The 22,121-nt window shown below is 37.4% G+C and overlaps 1 protein-coding gene across 1 annotated transcript in view; it reads right to left on the bottom strand.

Moving 5' to 3' along the window:
- Window positions 1-22,121, bottom strand: part of DYNC2LI1 (dynein cytoplasmic 2 light intermediate chain 1) — an 86,945-nt gene that overhangs the window by 2,201 nt on the left and 62,623 nt on the right. Inside the window, exons 5-13 of the mRNA XM_042781475.1 lie at window positions 19,394-19,482; window positions 13,719-13,905; window positions 12,358-12,360; window positions 12,220-12,288; window positions 11,539-11,616; window positions 10,687-10,763; window positions 9,997-10,067; window positions 5,120-5,217; window positions 4,477-4,569 (exon numbers count right to left, since the gene is read on the bottom strand). Of these exons, the coding sequence (XP_042637409.1) occupies window positions 4,477-4,569; window positions 5,120-5,217; window positions 9,997-10,067; window positions 10,687-10,763; window positions 11,539-11,616; window positions 12,220-12,288; window positions 12,358-12,360; window positions 13,719-13,905; window positions 19,394-19,482 (765 nt within the window). The remainder of the gene's footprint in view (window positions 1-4,476; window positions 4,570-5,119; window positions 5,218-9,996; window positions 10,068-10,686; window positions 10,764-11,538; window positions 11,617-12,219; window positions 12,289-12,357; window positions 12,361-13,718; window positions 13,906-19,393; window positions 19,483-22,121) is intronic.

Genomic DNA, 22,121 nt, shown 5'->3' with positions numbered 1-22,121 from the left:
CAGGTAGGAGGAATCTTCTTTATACCACAATTATTCTGGGCTGTTTTGGATAATCAGTCAAAGTGAAAGCAAAACCAAGAAAGGTTTTCCACCCTGATTCTTAAAAACCACTAGTTTTTCAAATATAAATGAATCAAGAAATAGTCTTAAAATGCTTAAAACATTTTATTTAAAAGGGACACCAACATTGTCCCCTAAACATGTGAATGTGCATGTATGTGTGTTTATGTTTAATTTAGTTACAGGCCCAAAGATTATAAACAAGATGGATTTTTAAAATCAGAGATTCAAAACAGATATTGGGAGGTTATGTGTGATTGGCCAAGAAGCCCTTAAAAATAATTGTGTATACCATTTTTTTTTTTTTTTTGACAATAAAAATATAGACAAGAGGCAGAAGGGCCCAGCAAGTGTTTTCCATAAGCACATTTCCTTAAAATTGGGAATGCTTTAAAACTACAGTGTTGTTATTTTTGAAAAAAACCCAAAATACTAAATACTGGTCACATATTTCTGGTGCCTGTGTGATGACTGGCAAAAGAGAGAACATTGAAAAATTAGAGGAAAGAGAACCATTGAGGAAAGGTGCTTAGTCTGTAGGAACAATGACAGGGTCTTAAAATGATTTTCAGACACATAAGGGATGGATTTCACAGAGACAATGATCTCTCTGAATCTGTGGGACACGAGGGATTCCAGATTGCTGCCATAAAAGAAACGTTTTGCTACAAAGGACTTACGATGTTATGGAATGCTGTGATACACCCTCTTCCCCCAGTGTATTTAACAGAAGCATGGTTTAAATACAACTCCTCTCCTCAGAAGGAAGGTTGGGCAATCTACTTCCGTAGTGATACTGCCTCGGAAACCCAAGGAGGGGTCGCTATGAATTGGGGCCAACTCGATGGCACATAACAACAACAACAACAACTGGGGCAGAAAGATGGACAAATCTTTCTTGCCTAATGACCTATGCTATTTGGGCCTTTTTTTTAAGGTTCAAGTGTTGGAGGAACTTAATGAAACTCATGAGTTAGCCTTTGCATTTTGTTTTTGTTATTGTCATGTGCCGTCGAGTCTACGGAAGTAGATTGCCCAACCTTCTGAGGAGTAGCTGGTGGGTTTGAACCGTCAGTCTTCTGGTTAGCAGTCAAGTGCCTTAGGCACTATGCTTCTAGAAGTGACATGTTGTAATCTCACTGTCAAAGCTTAAAGGTCTTGAAGCTCATTTTCTGTTTCATTCCTGATGATAATGTAGAGCACTAATAATGGGGTTTGGGTGTGTGGGAGTCAAGAGAAAGATCACATCTGGTCTCAGTAAGGCTCAAAACCAGGCCTCTGTGATAGGAGATTATATTTTAATAAAACAAGATGTCATCTCTCCTTCCAAGAAGCACAAGACTCAGAAGTAACTACCTGGGTTAAGGGTGTGCAGACACATGGCACACACTATTATCTTCTTTAAGCATTTACAGTTTGCTTCTTAAACAAGAACACCCTCTTATGTAATTATAGAAACTCTAAGACATTTAAAATTTAGAAATAGCTAAATTATTAAAGAGAGATAGATTATTACATTATTATTGTTCCAAGCAATCAAATCTAAAGATGATAATGCTAGCTGGACTGAAAAATGTCATACAGCAATAATCATAGTATAGCAGTGTGAAGAAAGAGCTGCAGACAACTGGCTAGATTTTCAACTAATGCCGATGAATTTTCTCATAGGCTGTATTAATAAAACTTGCACTGACCACCTTGCCTGTAATAAAAGTGAAAATGTATTGTTAAATGTTGAGAGGGAAATCCAGCAGAATCTTTAAAATTAATATGGAGAGAATTTTCACATATGTAAATCAGCTTAATGGTAAAACCCTAAAACTACTTTGGGAAAGCACAAAATTATGCACAAATTTAAAATTTGATATTAGAACATTAAATTTTGGATTTGTATATCAATTAGATAACTGAGTAACAACTGGAAATTGTTAGGATAGCTTTAAAACAGAGTCACAAAGTTTCATTTAGGTACCACATATGCAATCTCAAACTGATGAAATTCACCTATGGAAGCAGCACTAATGAAAATAGTATAGAGACAACGTTAGGGTATTATAACTTTTCAGGTAAGTTAAATAAAATCTTTTAGCCAAGGGACCAAAGCAATTAGTGACCTAGGTTCAATTCTCAGCCAATGCTCCTCAAACACAGCTACCAGCTGCCTATCAGTGGCGGCCTGAGTGTTACTATGATGCTCAACAGGTTCCAGAGGAGCTTCCAGACTGAAATGAACTGGGAAGAAAGGCCTAGTATTCTACTTCTGAAAATCAGCCAATGAAATCCCTGTGGATCACAACAGGCTGATCCATTCTGTATGGGGATGGAGTGCCATGAGTTGGGGGCTGCCTCTACAGCAACTAACTACAACAGCAGTGAGATACAGAGCTGAGTGAACAATAATATACATACTATGGGTTTGCTTTCCAGTTCCATTCAAAATTCTTACGGTTTTAAGTCAGTTAGAGAAGATGGATCTTGGATGTGAAAACTCATGATGCTCAAAAATACTTTAAACTCACTGCCATCAAGTCAATTCCTACTCATAGCGACCCATATTGGGTTTTTGAGGCATTAAATCTTTATGGAAATAGATTGCCCCATCTTCCTTCCGCAGAGCAGCTGATGGGTTTGAACCACCAACCTTTTGGTTAGCAGTCAAATGCCTTAGGCACTCCACCACCAGAACTCCTTCAAAAATACTTTAGTCATTTAATAATACTTATGGATGTGAAGTTAATAAAAGTGATCACTCTGCAATATAAACAGATATTCTTATCAAGAATAGCAGTTAATTATTGACTCCTAGATAAGTATTAATTCAAGAGTGAATTCCAACTAATCTCCACAGCCAAGCTGCACACATAATAAGGGTTACCAGAGGTCATTTTACTGTCTGTACAACATGAGACACTTTGCTACAGCTACAAAGCCCCATATATATTCATGGTATACCTTTCAAAAGCTGTCTGCATCTATGTGATAGTTTTGGCTTTTGGATCGTTTGAATAAAATGTTTTGCTAAGATTTGGTATAAAACCAAAAACCAAATCCACTACCACTGAGTCAATTCCAACTCATAGCGACCCTCTTTGGATTTCCAAGTCTATAAATCTTTATAGAAGTAGATTGCCTCATCTTCCTCCCATGAAGCAGCTGGTGGGTTTGATCCACTGACCGTACCCAAATGCCTCACTGACTACACTACCAGAGTTCCTTAAGATTTGGTGTAAGTCTTCACTTATTCTAGTAAAGGACCACTGAAGGCAAAGAGGAAAAAAAAAAAAAAAAAACCCTGGTCATTGCTCCCAGTGGAGAGCTGTCTTCAAGTTATTTTGCAACAACGTGACTGCCTACCTTACCTAGCTCTACAAATCCCTACTGAGAGGTTGTCATGTCTTTCAACCGATACAAAAAAAAAAAAACCCAAACCAAGTTGACTCCGACTCATGGTGACACCATGTGTTGAAGAACAGAACTATGCTCTCTAAGGAGCTCTGATGGTGTTGTGGTTAAAGCACTGGCTTGCTAACCAAAAGGCTGGCAGTTCAAACCTACCAGTTACTCCGTGTGAAAAAGACACTGCAGTCTGCTTTTGTAAATAAAGATTTACAGCCCTGGAAACCCTACGGAGCAGTTCTATTCTGTCCTATAGGGTTGCTACAAGTCAGAATCAACTTGATGGCAGTGGGTTGGTTTGTTTGATTTTTTTGCCTTTCAGAAGCAGATCACCAGTCCTTTCTTTTGAGATACTTCTGGACAGATTCTATCCTTTTAGGTAGTAGCCAAATATTTAACCATCTGTGCTCCTCAGGACTCCTTTCAACTGACAGTGTTTATTATATATAAGATTACTCAAATGAAGTTGGATCCTATACAATATTTCATTTTATGAAACTACAAAGAGATGTGATAAAATGTAAGTTTTTGGGTCATGAGGAACTGACTAACTTTGCATTTTTACATTAGATGTGTGTGTCACAGATAGGGCTACCAGGGCATATGTGGAAAGGCAACTTTCCTCAGAAATCCAGGATTCTATCAGCTATGCTCACATGCTTTCAGACTGGGTAGTCTCAATTGGCCAACAAAATTTTTCTGATACTAGAAAAGTACAGGTACATCTCAGAGTTCTAATAATAAAAACCTTCTGGATAATCCCACAAACAAAATAATATTATGAAAGTGTCTCTTCAGCAGCAAGGTAAGAATCACTACTCATCTTTAACAAAGTAAATTAAAAATTTTAGTTTGGTAAATTATTTTTTCTACAGTGAAGATGTACTATTTCAATTAATTTTAAATTAACCCTCCTCCCACAAAAAAAGGTAAGGAAATATATTCAGAAAGATCTATAGAATTCCAGTTATTTTTATGATAAAACCCAAGATGAAAAAGAATAAATGTTTAGGATAATACCTGGTCCTTCTGAATTCTCATCTCATCAACTTCACTTTCAGCATACTGAGGGTCTCGTGCAGGGTCCTGGATATCTTTTAGCATGTTAATACTCTGAAATGATAAATCCTTACATATAATTTCATATGCAGGCCCCAAACCTTCTCTTTTTACCATCTGCCTCACAAACAGAGTCCCTGTTCCTCAATCTGGCATTGAAGGCTCTCTGATCTTTTGAGCTTTTATCACCACCATTGAGGCCCACTTCAAATTCTACTAAATCCCCTGCCTCCATTTCCTTTCAGATATTGTCTTTCTCTTTTCTAACACCCAAGAACTCTTGTTTCCAAGTGGAGCAGAAATTGGGTCTTATTCATCTTTTAAGCAGAAGGAAGACTGGGAAATCTACTTCTGTAAATATTTACTGCCTTGAAAACCCAATGGGGGTCACTATGAGTCAGAATCTACTCGATGGCAGTGGGTTTGGTTTTCATCTTTTAACTCCCACATTGCCTTGCACAAAGCAGATTCTAAGCAAATGTCTGTTTAATTGATGTTTAAACACAAGATATGAAACCTATTACAATAGGTCCTTTGGAACACTTCCCAATAACTGCTGAACAGTGCTAAAAATTCTTGCTTTGAAAGAATGAGAAATATATACCTTTGCTGGAAAGAACTTTTCATAAACTTTTTTCCACAGATCCATTGGTGAATGGGCATGAAGCTTTCCAATGTCATTGTCAGGAACAGGTGGGGATCCTAAAATTGGAAAGTTTATTATAAATGACTGCTTTTCTCAAAACATTACAGACATTATTAATAAAACTGATGACAATTACAAAAGTATGAATCTTAGATCACTAGCTCTGGTAGTATAGTGGCTAAGGCACTTGACTGCTAACCAGAAGGCTGGTGGTTCAAACCCACCAGCCACTCCTCGGAAGGAAGATGGGGCATTCTATCTCCATAGTGATACTGTCTCAGAAACCCAAGGAGGGGTTGCTATGAGTCGGGTCCAACTCGGCACATAACAACAACAACAATACAATCACCATTACAATTTTCCACAACCCAGTATAACAAGGCCACTGGGGCAGATTCTTATATAGGAAGAAGAAGAGATAAAGAGGACAATGGATAAACTGTAATTCTCTTTTGTTCTGGTTACCTAGTGCCACTCTGGCAAGAATATACTACAAAAGGGATGGCCTTACAAACAAGAGTTTATTTTCTTACAGTTTGGAGGCTTTAAATCCAAGTTCAAAGTACCAGGCTCTAGAGGCTGGGTGAAAGCCCCTCAACCTTAGGCTTCAGCTCTGCCTCTTGCTCAGCCCACTGAAGCTAGAAGCATCTCTTCACTCAGGCAGCTACTGGCTACTGAGGCTAACAAGGCCAAGGCCGACAAATAAAATGTCACACTCCTGATGTTACCAAACCACACGGCAGGCCATTAATTCAAGTCCATTGTAAGTCCTAAGGTTGGAAGAGAATGGCAGGCTGCTGAACAATGACATAGCTACATCTAGGGCCCAAGCATGCCATAACTAGAGACCACTCTCAAAGCTGTTCCTTATATACAGGAAGCAAACCACATACCCAAAGCAGCTATTCAGCTGCTCCAATAGATTCCACCATGGAGTTAATTACCAATCTCACCATGGGGAATAACTACATTCAGCTGCCCAGCCACTCAACCAGGCCTAGCCAAGTTGACACACAAACTTAATTACCACATCATTCTCCACACTTAAACTGCTGTGCTGTCCAGCAAAATAGACAAGTTTGATATTTTCGTGTGGTGATGGGGATGTAAAGGAAACACATACTCTCAAGTGCTGCTAGAGTATACTAGCACTAGATACTGTGGTTAGTTAGATACTAATTTATTAAAATACTAAAAATGATCATATTCTATTAAGCAGCAATTCTATTTCTTGGTGTTTACCCTGGAAACACCTGTATACATGTACTAAGGATGTTCCACTGCAGCAGCACTGGTATTAGTGAAAAACTGGCCATAAGTGACATTGCAGCAGTTAAAATCACAAACAGACTTATATGTGGTATTAATATGGAAAAACTAATGAGGTACATTGGATATCAAAGCAAATTTCAAGATGATAAATACAGAAATACATGTATGTAAATGTATAGAAAATGGCCTGGAAAGACAAATACCGAACTTGACCCTTACATGTAATATGCTAACTTTTTACAAAAAGAATATCTTTATGTGTTGCCTGTCCAATTTAAATTTTAAAATGTTAAAATTAGTTGCCACTTCCTGGCAATTTTTAATCTATAACCTAAGATTTTTCACCCTTTCTACTCTAGCATCTATGTTACTAAGACCCTCTCACTGCTGGTCTTCCAAGGCCTCTTTACCACTTTTGTGGGAAAGACACTGATACAATCTACCAATTTTATTCAGGTTTCTCAAGTGTTATTTGTATTCAAGTATGTGTGTGTACTAAGTTCTATACAATTCTGTCCCCAGTAAAGTTCATGTAACCACCACTATGGTCAACACAGTGAGCCCTTCCATCACCACAAGGATCCCTTGTGTCACCATCTCTCTCCACCCTCTTCCCCCACTATCTACTCTCTGCCCTGTTCCTAACCCTGGCAATGACTAATCTGTCCTGTTTCTAAAATTTTGTCATTTAAACATTTTTATATAAATAGAATCTTATAGTATATGACCTTTTGTAATTAAAATTTAAATGCAGCACAATTTCCTATAGATTCACCGAAGTTGTTGAATGTATTGATATCTGTTCCTTTTTATAGCTGGTTAGTGTTCCATTGTATAGAATACTGTTGAAGGACATGTAGGCTGATTCCAGTTTTTAGCCATTACAAATAACATTGCTATGAATATTTGTGTACAGATTTTTATATGAACCACATTTTCATTTCTCTAGAATAAATGCCCAATAGTGAATTTTCTGAGTCACACTAATTGCATGTTTAGTTTTATAAGAAACTGTCAAACTTTTCCAGAGTGCCAATACCACTGTACATTCCCACCAGCAATGTGAGTGATCTAGTCTCTCCACGTTCCTGCCAGCATTTAGTGTTATTAGTTTTTATTTTAGCTATTAAGATAGGTATGCAGTGGTGTCTCACTGTGGTTTACTTCACATTTCCCTGATGGCTAATGAGGTTAAACATCTTTTCCAGTGCTTTTGCCATTTTGTATTCTCTTCACATGGTATATTTTTTCCTATTTTCTAATCAGACTGTGTTTTCCCTCTTGAATTTTGAGTTCTTTATATATTTTAGATACTAGTCCTTCATCAGATACGTGATTTGAAAATATTTTCTTTCAGTCTGTAGCTTATCTTATCATCCTCTTCACATGGGCTTTCAAAGAGCATAAGTTTTTAATTTTGATGAGGTCTAGATACATGTTTTATTATAATTCTATAACTCTCAATATTTTTTTGACCTCCAACTATTGACACAGGCAAAAGAGTTCAATCAGCCTTATCCATCATTATACACAGTGATTCTCACTGCTTCTGAAATTCAGTTGGTACTAATGGTAATTATAAAAATCAGTCTCATGAATATTCACTAATCAAAATCACCTCTATTCCTTTCATTCCAATTCAATTTATAGTTTCATTATGAAAAACTCCACATTTGAAATCAAGGCACCTTGTAAGAGTAATAAGGAGTGCTCTGGTGGTATAGTGGTTGAGGCACTTGGCTGCTAACCTAAACATCGGTGGTTTGAACCCACCAGCTGCTCCACAAAAGAAAGATGAGGCGGTCTGCTTCCATAAAGATTTATAGCCTTGGAAGCCCATCAGGGGTTGCTATGAGTCAGAATTGACTGGAGGGCAGTGCATTTGGTTTTTTGTTTTTGACTTTGTAAGAGAATTGGAAGAGGTGGAATGAAAAAGAAAATTACCGCCCAATTTAAGGAACTCTGGTGGCATAGTTCCTAACGCATTTGACTGCTAACCAGAAGGTTCGTGGTTCAAACCCACCAGCTGCTCCATGTTAGGAAGATGAAGCAATCCACTTCCATAAAGATTTACCATCTTGGAAACCCAATGGGGGTCGCTATGAGCCAGAATCGACTCAATGGTGGTGCATTTGGTTTTGGCTTTGGTTTAAAGCGTTAAGAGTTGCTAGGCTCACAGATCTTTACAATAAAGGTAGCTTCTGTGGGAAAATAAAGGACTCTATTAAATAATCTATTAAAGTTCCTTTTGCTTCAGGTGTTGTTTTGGTTACTTCATGCTGCCGAAATAGAAGATATCACAGATGGGATGGCTTTAACAAGCAGGAGTTAATTCTCCTACAGTTTTGGAAGTGAGACATTTGAGTTCAAAGTACCAGGCTCTAGGGGCTGGGAGGAAGCCCCTCGACTTTGGGCTTCAGCTCTGCCTCTTGCTCCTGGCCCACTGGAGCTGGAGGCTTTCTTCACTCAGGCAGTTGCTGGCTGTTGAGGCTGACAAACCCAAGGTTGACAAGTAAAAGGTATAGTTCTGATATTACCAAACCACAAAGCAGGTTACTGATTCAAGTTGGCAGACAACATGGCAGGCTACTGAGTAACAACTTGGCTACATGCAGGATTCAAGCATGCCAAAAGCTAGACCATGTCTAAAGCTTCTCCTTATATGCTGAAAACAGAACACATACCTAAGACAATTACTCAGCTGCTCACAGCAGATTCCACCATGGAGCTAATTACCAGTATCATCATAGGGAATACTACATCCAGCTGCCCAGCCACTCAAAATCAGGCTCAGCCAAGTTGACGCATAACCTTAACTATCACAGGTACCTACGAAGTCTAAGTTTATGAAATACATTCCACATATAGAAGAGGTGAGCTATTTTTATAATAAAAAATAAAGATGTGATTAATTAGTACAACTCTGTGTTCTTTTTGGTTTATTCTATCACCAGAATCTATCATATTTTTGATCACTGCCCATAATATATAGCTTTGAATTTTGTGACTCCTCTATCCTTCTGGTTTCTTCAAAACCCACCAAAAAAACCAAACCAAACTCAGTGCTGTCAAGTCAGATCTGACTCATAGTGACCCCTCCTGGGGTTTCTGAGGTGGTATCTCTACGGAAGTAGATTGCTCAGTCTTCTTTCCGAGGAGTGGCTGGTGGGTTTGAACTGCCAGCCTTCTGGTTAGCAGTCAAATGCCTTAGGGATTGCGCCACCAGAGCTCCTCTTCAAAACCCAAGGAGCTAAAATCGAAAAGTACCTGGAAATTAGTGAGGGAAAGGGGATGCAAACTTTTTTTCCCCCTATGGAACAGAAATCAGAAATTAGTGTCTTATGTGGCAACATCTCTTCTATCACAAATATATCAGTGTGATGCATGTTGCATCAATACTATGTTGTTGTTATGTGCCGTATACAACATAAATACATATGGAATAACAGCCACCACAATGAAACTAGAAATGGTGGTTATGTTGGAAACCAAGTGAACATGGACCAGGATAAAATCAATAAGCAATTAAAAAAAGACTGAACAATCTTAATAAGTTCACCAACCTATGTGACTTAAAGAATCCAATCCTGCTGTGATAAACAGTGGTTTATTCAGATCCACACATATTGATTTGCTACATGGATAAGAAGAAAAAAGAACCTAATTCAGTTTAGCAGCCAAACAGCCCGCCACACTCTACTGTACATACAACCACAGCAAAGTTTTATATCTATCCACTGGTAAGAGCATTTCCCCAATGAATGAATGAATGAATATCAATTAAAGTGCTTTAAAAAAATTAAACAATAGCATGAATAATGGTTTTATGGGGGAAAAAAGGGGAGAGACTCAAAGTATCTTAGATCAAAACAAAGAGAAGCAGTAAGGCTAAGAAATACACATACTAAAATTATCAATTCCATTTGAAATCAATGTAAGAAAATGACAATCAAAGAAAAGCTAAAACAGAAAGGATGAGAGGAGAAGTAAAAGAAATCAGGGAAATAAGTGTAACAGTACTATTATTTTATTTTGGTTTCAAAGTAAGTATTACATAGCATTTCATTTATAAAATTTGAGAACTGTTTAAACAATGAAAAAAGCAGGAGATAATATGAAATTTTCTCTTCAAGAACAGGCATTTGGGGGCACTTTGCCATTCAAGAAACAAAAGATGGGTGAGGAAGATAATCAGATGGGGCATACTGGCAAAAACAATAAAAAAGATATTTAAAAACATATTTTAACATTACCTTTTCTCAATGCCAAATACTAACTGGTTGATGACTCCACGTATTTTCAGTAATAAAGCTTCTGATTTGCTGGTAAACTAAAAAAATCAGAATAAATATATGCTATGCTTTCTAAACACAGAAACATGTCAAATAAATTGGCTTTGAACAAGTACAGAATGCAGAGAGAATTACTATTTATTTGCCTAACAAATACTTATGTTTAACTGGAGAGAAAAAAAATCTACATAATTAAGGTGAAATAAATCTCAATAAATCTGTTTGAACTTTTTAAATATCATGTATGCATGACGTGGGAAGGACTTGTATTTATGTACTAATCATTTCAACCTCTCTCACTTATGGATCATAATCATTGTCAAAGGAAGTTTAAAAAAATTTATATATGTAAATATATTTATATTTAAATATATTTATTTATGTGTATGTGTATGTATGGGAGCTCTGGTAGCATAGTGCCTAAGGCACTTGACTGCTAACCAGAAGGCTAGCAGTTCAAAGCCACCAGCCACTCCTCGGAAGGAAGGTTGGGCAATCTACTTCTGTAGTGATACTGCCTCGGAAACCCAAGGAGGGGTTGCTATGAGTCAGGGCCGACTTGACGGCACATAATAACAACAACATGTGTATTTATAAATAAGCAATTCAGAAGTTTTGTTCCAAGTAAAGAGTTTGATCTTTAGATACAATGTCAAACCCTCCTAAGAAGATGGTCTTTGGGAAATGGGAAAGGAAAGAAGAGGGAAATGTACATCAGTCAAAGCACTGACATTCATGTATATACAACAAGTTGCTAATCTTTCCAAATTCACTACTGTCCATTCAAGTAAAAAGGAGAGGAAATGCACACACCATTAATGATGCTCCATAATAATGTGCAACAAATCGAAGTGTCTTGCATATTATCTTTCTCTTCTCAGAGTCAAAATCCTGCAGAAATATGTTATTAAAAAGGAAAACAAAACTAATTGAGAGAACTAAGTATCTATAGCAAGAAGATACAAATTTTTAAATGTAAAAATAGGTTATTTCTTATTTAAAACACACTCTGAGGAGCAGGATTCCATTACCTTGGTATTTGTTTCTATGGAGAGCTGAACAATAGCTTCAGCCTTCTACAGCTATGGGTATCAGATTTTTCTTTGTTTAAACACTTGGCTCAACAGAATTTAGATATAAGCACACATTTTATAGTTAGAATGCCCTAAGGATTTTCTGACAAGCGGAGATAAGAGGAAACTAATTTTCTACTTTCTTCAATTTAAAAGTTGAGGAGTAAGTCTTATTCCTCTGTGACTGGGTTAAAGATTCATTCTAAATCTTTTGCCTCATCATCAATCTAATCACTGTTTCAGTTTACCTTTTTTTCTTTCCTAACTAAATCCTCTTTCCAAATTCTTTAAGATGTGTGACTCCCTGACCTGTCCCTTTCAGAGCCATTTTTCTTATTTCATCATTATTTTTATTTCTCCTCAATAAAATATAGACATATACGTACACCAGTCTCACCAAGTGGAAGAGCTAAGGGCTTACCTGAAAAATATCATATTTACTTCCAATTATAACCAGAGGTATTGGAAATGGGTCAATCAGTTCACGATCCTGTTAACAAACATATTTATGGAATTTAATATAATTGTTTAGTGATACATGCTCAGTAATTTCAATTACTTGCTTAAATATACCATTTTCATTTTCTTCATAGATGTTGACTTTATTTTCATGACAAAGACTTTGTTCCTATATTTGATTTTCACTTCTTAAGATGCATTTCCAATGCTAGAAATAGCAATTCCCTAAATTACTATGGTACTTATTCTTTTTCTTATTTTCTTATACAACATATCATTTTCCTATTTCTTTTTTTCTATTTTGTATTAACTATTTATTGCAATAGCATTTCTACCACATGGATTTGAACCATAAAACTACTTGTTTTGCTCCAATATTACTTATGCAAAACACATTTACATAAACTCTACCAAAAAAAACCCCACCAAACTCACTGCTGTCGAGTCGATTTGACTCATAGCGACCTACATAAACTCTAGACAATATAAAATGATGCTCTTACCATGATATTCATGATTGTGTTTATAAAGGACTTCTGGTACCACCACTGCAACTTTATAATCTAATTAGTAGTCAGATGATCAAAAGATACTGAATATGTGACAGACACTAAATGAATCCAAAGTATAGAGTGATGGTGAAGGCTGTTATAATTACTCCTTGATTACATTCTACTCTGTGCCAGGCAACTTTTGTATAGTTGGTTTTTTTTTTTAAATTGTGATTTGGGTGAAAGTTTACAGAGCAAATTCACTTTCCATATAGCAGTTCACATACACTTTGTCTCATGACATTGACTACAATTTTCCACAATGCAACAGCTCCCCTCCCATTCCTCCCCATAGTTACCTCTTCCCTGTATCCTTCCCTCCACACACTCCTGTCCCCTGAGTTGTCTCCCTGTGAATATACAGCCCTTCTAGTCTCCCATGATTGATCTCTCTAAGGAGTGTATTTACCTATTGTAAATGTTCAGCTGATATGCCTGTCTTTTTTGGCTGGAAGTCAGAGGAGTGGATTCAATTCCAGACCTAAAGGGCAACTAGGGGGCCATAATCTCAGTGGTTCCACCAAGCTCCATCAGACCAGCAAACATGGGCCTTTTTTTTTTTTTTTTAAATGATTGTAAGTTTTGTTCCATAGTCTGTTTTTTATATTCATTTTACAGAGATTATAAAATCAGTATCAAACTATTACTTGAAAACTCTATTTCTTTTGATTGGTGTGATATGCCATAACAATTACAGTAGATGTCTAACAAGAAGACAAGAATTTTTTTTCCTTGTTTTGCTCTTACTGAGGTTTTATTAAATTGCTGTAATTATCCAGTGAATGGGTTCATCTACATCAAATGAATTTCAAGTCATGCATAAAAATCTAAGGAAGTTGTTTGTGCTGTTATCTTTAACTATGAATGAATGGGGCTGAGATTTCTAGGAAAAATCTCAACAGCAACTCACTGGATGATCCCTCTGCGTATTACTCCACATCTTCTGTCTCATTTCAGAAGCAGCTTTAGAGTTTGTCTTCCCCAGTTTCATTATTACTTTATCTATGTGGCTTTTTGTGGCTTGCAACAGATTTTCCATGGTGGGCCAAAGGTCATTAGGTTTTGAAAGATCCAAAACAAGAACAATAGAAAATGTCCTAAAAAACAAAAACATCTTTCAGAAAAGTCTCCAAGTAATTACCATTTTGATATCTAGCACACTGAAACTCAGAATACTAACACTATCACTTAAGGGAAAGTAAACAAACAAAGAGGAGCAAAGTTATAGCTTTATTTATTCCAATGCTTTTCTCTAGTGATAGGGGAGTGTTACAATTCAGAGTAGCACTAAAGTTCTTTGATGAAATCAATCACAGTCCAGTCAAATAGACTCTGGGAGGAGTTGGGTCCAACAATGCCATGTTCAGATCCAATTTTACTGTGTTCTCCAAAGAAGGGAAGTAAAAATAACAGCCACAGCAGCAGCAACATGACAACTACCAGGTGAATGGGAAGGAAACAGATGTACTGATGGACCATGCTCGGGAACTACCTAACCTATTTAATCTTTACAACAACCCTCCTGGAAGATGGTATTCTATGTTCATTTTATGGATTAGAAGGCTGAGACGTAGATTTGTGTAACTAATAAGCCACAGAGCTGGTACTGAGACCCAGAGGCATATGTCTTTCTCCTGTCTATGCTACCTCTCTGAAAGTACCACTGTGGCCTACGGACACAGTCCCACCATCACTGCGTGCATGTGAGCTCATGTTCATGTACATCAACATAAGTCTAGGGGTATTTTAGGAAATAGTCATAATAAGTATGTAGAGTCACAATCATGGGCCAATACATCCTTTGCCCACAGGACAAACATATATCTACTACATAATAGATATATCAAAACATCATAATATATCTTATTTAGTTATTTTGCTTAGTTCAAGCAAAGTAGCTATTTTGTATAATTCAAGCAAAACAGTAACTAAATCCTACACTGTTGATTTAAATTTAGAAAATATTCTTATAGATGCTAATTATTGAGATTTTCTATAAAATTAGTATGCTATTAAATTCGCTAGCCAAACATATTTGTGTCATTTGAATAAGCTCATGAACAGTTTTGCTTCATTGTAAAAATAATATAATACAGTGTGTATATATTTAATAATAAGGAAACAAATTTTAGTTTCAGGATTTACATATTGTTCTGGTTACCTAGTGCCACTCTGACAAGAAATATACCACAAATGGGATGGCCTTCATGAACAGGAGTTTATTCTTACAATTTAGAGGCTTTAAGTCCAAGTTCAAAGTGCCAGGCTCTAGGGCCTGGGTGAAAGCTCCTCAACCTAGGGGTCCAGCTCTGCCTCCTGCTCCTGGCCCACTGAAACTAGAGGCTTTTCTTCACTCAGACAGCTGCTGGCTGCTGAGCCTGAGAAGCCCCAAGACTGACAAGTAAAAAGGCACAGTTCCCATGTTATCAAACAACACGGCAGGCCATTAACTTAAATCCATTGTAAGTCTGTCCCCCTGTTGGCAGAGCATAGCAGGCTGCTGAGCAACAACACAGCTACATGCAGGGTCCAAGTGTGCCACAGGCTAGAGATTATTCCCAAGGCTTCTTCTTATATACAGGAAGCAGACTACAAACCCAAAGCAGCTACTCAGCTGCTTGTGGTACATCCCACCATGGGGTTGATTGCCAGTCTCATCATGGGGAATAACTACCATCAGCTGCCCAGCCACTCAACCAGGCCCAGCCAAGTTGACACACAAACATAACCATCACACATATGGTTGGTGCTTAAAAAGAAAAAAAAGTGACTATGGTTGAGCTTATAAAATAAAGTCACCTTGCGAGTTCTGGTGGTGTAATGCCTAAGGCATTTGACTGCTAACCAGAAGGCTGGTGGTTCAAACTCACCAGCCACTCCTCAGAAGGAAGGTTAGGCAATCTACTTCCGCAGTGATGCCACCTTGGAAACCCAAGGAGGGGTTGCTATGAGTCGGATCTGACTCGACAGCAGTGAGTTTGGTTTTGGTTTGAGTTTCAATAAACAGAGCCATGGTCACGCCCAACAGGAGCAGAGAATCAACCCACATCTTTGGAAATCTTAAAATACCCTCTACTTTGGCTTCCCCCCACCATAAACACACACACACACACACACACACACACACATTGTTCCTAACCTGATCTGAGATTTTTACTATCAAAGCCATTTCTCTGGATTAGAAACATGGCCCCTGAAAAGCCACTGCTAAAACACACATGTAACACACCAATGGGGTAACCTTGATTTTTTTCCTTGGATTTCCCCCTTCCTATATTAGCACTCTCCCCTTCCTGTATCATCATCAATTTAACTACCTTATAAGGTAAGGAATGGATATCTTTGAAAGTCCTTTGCAAAGAGAGAAGGAAAAAAGGTGTGACAGGAATAAGCCATGGGTAGCTCACTAGGATGTGACAGGAAGGAAGGAAGAGCAGTGGGAACGGACTAGACCAGGAGGTGCCAACTACCATATGTAGAGGGAAGGGCTGTCTGAAACAAAGCAGTAGACCTAGTGCCTGGTAGTCATATAGAATATTCCATAAACAGAAGTTGCTGCTGTTATCTTTAAAATAATATTTTATTGTATTTTTGGTCAAAGAGTACACAGTAAAATAGGTTGTCATTCAAGACTTTCTACACTGTTCATCGATAACAATTACATTCTGGTTACATTCTTCACATTGTGTCAATGTTCTCATTATTCCCATTCTAGTTCTTCTATTCCCATTTACCACGTCTCACAGCCCCCTCAACCATCTCATCTATGCTTTAAAGCATTTGTTAATGATTTGGTCTCATACAGATGGTTTTTTAAAAGAGCGCAGTACTCAAGAATGATGCTCACCTTTTTACCAGTTAACCTGCTATTGAGCTAAAAGGTTTGAGGGGATAGTTAACGTCTCAATTCTTAAAGAATATCTCATTGGGTCTAGTAAGTCTGGATTTTTTTTGGAAATTTGAAGGTCTGTTGCACATTTTTCTCCTTGTCTGTCAGGATCCATTTATTGTGGTCCTGATCAGAATGTTCAGTAGTGGTAAAGGCTGTGTTGATGTAGACAATTAGTCCTGTACAGTGGTTCCTCTTCTGAGTTTTGGGTGCCTTTTTCCTCTTTTGCTCTATATGAGCAGAGACCAATAGCCATATCTTATACGGCTGCTCACAAACTTTTGAAACCCAGATGCTACTCACCAGACTAACACGTAGTACCTAAACTTTATGGACTACATTATGCCAATTGATTGAGTTGTCTCATTAGACTATGATCCTATGTCTTCAAGCCAAGAAAACGTTGCCATGAGGTGACTGGTTATGTCTAAGAAGTATCAGTTTCTGTGACCCTTACTTGTTTTATTAGATACATATTTACATATATGTATACATATAACATATATACACATACATGTATTTTGGTTATTATTGTTAAAAATTATATATAACATAGCATTTACCAAAACATCTTTTGTGTTACTGAATGATACTAGTTACCCTAGTTAAGTTATGCACACTTCTCCCACATTCAGTGCTACCTTTCCCATCACCATAAATAAAAAGTGACTACTGTCTGGAGAAGGAATCTCCTTGCCCCTCCCTACCTGCAAACCACCAATGAACACTGGTCTCTGAATATATAGGTGTTCTTGTCATTTTCTAAAAGTGAGATACTATAATATTTGTCCTTGTGTGACTCACCAATTTTGTTCAGTATGATGTTCTCTATAAGGAGTTGCTTTTTATCTTCATAGTAAATGGCAGCTTACAATTTTTTTTTTCTTTTTTAAGATAAACTCTTGAAACAGGGAATCAGACCACAGGAAATGTTTTATTACACATTATCTGAGGTCTTTGGAAATACCATGGCTCTCAAGTCACTATTGAGCAACTATTTTAAAGACAAACAATATCTAATAGCATCTGGCAATAGTATTTTCACAAGTTACTGAGCTTTGTCCAACACAAGGAAATTATGTGTCAGACAAACTAATTCCAGTCAACTACATCAAGAGGGAAATGTTTTCCATGAATTCTTTAACTATTCAGCAACCTACACTGGATCCACACCTATGGCTCCCCCTCCCTCTGTTCTTAATAATGGTGACCTTTCTTCTGCCTAAAGCAGGTTTCAGCTGCCCTGGATCTAGGGAAAGGTAGACCAAGACCTTCCAAAGGGGGTTATTAAAGAAGCCTTGGAGAGATTTAGATTCCTATAGAAACTAGAATTTCTACAAGTCCTATAGGCCCAAATGCTCTAGGGCCTAGAAAGGGGAGTGCAGTAATGTAACAAGGTGCTGTAACAAATCAGAGCCAGAACCTAAGAACTGCTCCCTGTATTTTCACTTCTTTCTGCCTCCAGCCCAGCTCCGGTTCCTTCAAGCCCTCACTATCTCTTCTCAACCACACCATTATGAACTAGGCTAATTCCCAGGCAGCTTCACTTGTCTCCTTCACAAAGGGGGCAGATGAAAAACCATATAGCTGTAAAGTTCCATGTTTCTGACAAGTAATATGACAGGGAAATTATGGTTATGAGTGAAAAAAGAGCCAAATGTGCATATAAAAATCCTGCATCGAAGAAGGTATACATATAAACACTGAAAAGATTGAAAGAAATAACATGACACATTAACAGCAGTTATTTTTCACATAGCACACTTTCTTTGAACTTTTAACTATTTTTCCTAGTTTTCTCTATGAGCATATGTTACTTTTATAATAAGTAAAGGACAGTAAACTATATTTCTTTAAAAGAAAAAATATCACTGGATAAGTAAAACCAGTATTACCTGTATCCAATAGTTATGGAAAAGCACTCTGCAGCAAGAAATAATTCAATACTCTAAGCATTTTAATGACCTAAATTTGACAAATAATTGCCAAGCTCTTTGATTTGGTCCATGTGGCAGCAAATTTGTGTTAAATTCTGGCAAAACCAAGATATTTCAGATTAAAAAATTTTTGTTTTCCTTGGCTAAGGCGGGTTCCCAGGAACACTGTGAGAAATGTCACAATTTTTCCACATTTGATTTGGTCAACATGTGGGAGTTATTGTCAGAAAACCACTACCAAAAGGTTTTGAGATTTTCTTTTAGGTCTTAGTTCTTTAAGGGAAGCAATAGCGAGCCTTTTCCCTCCTCCAACATATAGTCTTCCCTAAATGAGGCTTTACTAGAATCAGTTAGGATTAAATTCAAAGGTAGACTTATACCCAGTAGAAGAAAAAACTCAATGAGCTCACTTAGTTCACATAGAGATGGGTACTGGAAAGAATTATGTGTTTCAAATTTATTTTTGCCAAATGAATTCATTTCCCAAATGTTGTATGACATTTTTGTTGTTGTTGTTTTTAGGCTTACAAAACATGTTACTAGCTAGAATGCCAAAAATCACACTGTACCAAAGACCAGAACGTTGGTCCTTTTGAAACCTCTCTGAAAGCTTTACAATTTAAGCACACAGGAAGGAAGTTGGTACATGCCTTCAACAACATAAAACTGCCCTCCAAATTATGATTCAAAAAAGGCTACTCATTCCTCCTGTGGACATTACTGTGTGCTTACAACTGTTCTGGGAGCTGGCTCACTTACCGTAGGGTGTCACTTGTGATGGGTACAGTGATTAAGTCCAATAAAGAGGTTCCTCCACCCAGTTCCCAAAAGTGAGCAATATGTTTTGGCTGAAAAAAAAAGTTTTTATATTAAAAATCTAAATTTTTCATTTAAAATGCTTCTAAAACTATTATTTCCACCACTTATCTGTCAGTTTGTTGTACTATGGTGCCTTGTGTGTGCCTGTGATGCTAGAAGCTATGCCAATGGAATTTCAAACACCAGCAGGGTCACTCACAGTAGACAGGTTTCAGTGGAGCTCCCAGACTAAGGCAGACTATGAAGAAGGATCCGGTAGTGCACTTCTGAAAAAACTGGTCACTGAAAACCTTATGAACAGCAGTGGAACACTGTCTGATATAGTGCCAGAAGATGAGCCCCTCATGTTGGAAGTCACTCAAAATATGACTGGGAAGAGCTCCCTCCTCAAAGTTGAGTCAACCTTAATGATATGGATGGAGTAGAGCTTTCAGGACCCCCATCTGCTGATGTGGCATGACTCAAAATGAGAAGAAACAGCTGCAAACACCTATTAATAATCAGAACAGGGAATGTATGAAGTATGACTCTAGGAAAATTGGAAGTAATCTAAACTGAAATGGAACACATAAAGATCACTATAGGCATATGAGCTGAAATGGACTGGTACTTCCATTGTGATCAGACAATCATATGATGTACAATGCCTGGAACAACAAATTGAAGACATCATCAAAAAGAAATCTCAAGATCCCTCCTGAAGTACAATTCTGTCAGTGATAGGATAATATCATACACCAAGAAAGAAGACCAGTTAATAAGACTATTACTCAAACTTACTTACCGATCACTAATGCCAAGGTGAAGTAATTGAAGATTACCAACTTCTGCAGTCTGAACTGACCAAATATGCAATCAAGATGCATTGATAATTACTGGTGATTGGAATGCAAAAGTTGGAAATAAAGAAGAAGCATTGGTAGTTGGAAAATATGTCTTTGGTGACGGAAATGATACTGGAGACTTCATGATAGAATTTTGCAAGACAAATGACTTATTTGTTGCAAATACCTTTTTCAATAATATAAAGTGACTATACATGTGGACCTCATCAAATGGAATAAACAGGAATTAAATCAACTACATCTGTGGAAAGAGAGATGGAGAAGCTCCATATCATAAGTCAGAACAAGGCCAGATGCCAACAGCGGAACAGACCATCAATGGCTCATATCAAGTTCAAGTTGAAGCTGAAGAAAATTAAAATATGACCATGAAAGCCAAAGAATGATCTTGAGTATATCCCACCTGAATTTAGAGACCATCTGAAGAAGAGATTACACACAGAACATGAATGACCAAAGACCAGAGGAGTTATGGGATGACATCAAGAACATCAAGCAAAGAAAGCAGGAAGGTCATTAAAAAGACAGGAAATAAAGACCAAAATGGATGTTAGAAGAGACTGTGAAACTTACTCTTGAACAGAGGGTAGCTAAAGTAAATGGAAAAAATGATGAAGCAAAAGAGCTGAACAAAAGATTTCAAAGGGCAGGTCAAGAACACAAAGTAAAGTATTATAATGAAATGTTCAAGGACCAGGAGTTAGAAAACTAAAAGAGAAGAAAATGCTCAGCATTTCGCATGCTGAGAGAAACGAAGAAAACATTCAACCCTCAAGTTGCAATACTGAAGGATTCTATGGGCAAATTGAATGATGCAAGAAGCATCAAAAGAAGATGGAAAAAATACACAGGGTCACTGTACCAAAAAGAACTGGTTAACATTCAACCATTTCAGGAGGCAGCAAATGATCAAAAACTGATAGTACTGAAAGAAGAAGTCTAAGATGCACTGAAGGAATTAGTGAAAAATAAGGCTCCAGGAACTGAAGGAATATCAACTGAGATGTTTCAACAAATGGATGCAATGCTGGAAGGACTCACTCATCTACGTCAAGAAATTTGGAAGGGAGCTACCTGACTAACAGACTGGAAGGGATCTATCTATATATGTGTTCATTCCAAGAAAGGTGATCCAATACTATGTGAAAATTATTGAACAATATCATTAATATCACACACAAGTAAAATTTTGCTGAAGGTAATTCAAAAATAGTTGTTGCACTGCATCAACAGGGAACTGCCAGAAATCCAAGTTGGATTCAGAAGAGAATGTAAAATGAGGATTAACATTGCTGATGTCAGATGGATCTTGGCTAAAAGGAGACAATACCCAAAAGATGTTTACCTGTGCTTTACTGACTAATAAAGGCAAAGGCATTCAACTGTATGGGTCAAAACAAATTATGGATGACATTGTGGCAAATGGGAATTCCAGTGCAGCTAATAGTGCTCATTTGGAACCTGTACATAGACCAAGAGGCAGTTTGAACTGAACAAGGGGATACTGCGTGGTTTAAAAATCAGGAAAGATGTGTGTCTTGAGTTGTATCCTTTTGTCATATGTATTCAATCTGTATGCTGAGCAAATAATCTGAGAAGCTGGTCTATGTGAAGGATTAGAGGAAGACTCATTAAACTGCAATATGCTGATGACACAGCCTTGCTTGCTGAAAGCGAACACTTGAAGCACTTACTGATGAATATCAAAGATTATATCCTTCATTAGGAGCTCTGGTAGCACAGTGCCTAAGGCACTTGACTGCTAACCAGAAGGCTGGTGGTTCAAACCCACCAGCCACTCCTCAGAAGGAAGGTTAGGCAAT

This window comes from Orycteropus afer, unplaced genomic scaffold (genome assembly GCF_000298275.1).
Source record: "Orycteropus afer afer isolate SDZICR_OR568_19922 unplaced genomic scaffold, OryAfe1.0 scaffold00124, whole genome shotgun sequence".
Taxonomy (NCBI): Eukaryota; Metazoa; Chordata; class Mammalia; order Tubulidentata; family Orycteropodidae; genus Orycteropus; species Orycteropus afer.
This window is presented reverse-complemented; position numbering and strand designations above follow the sequence as displayed.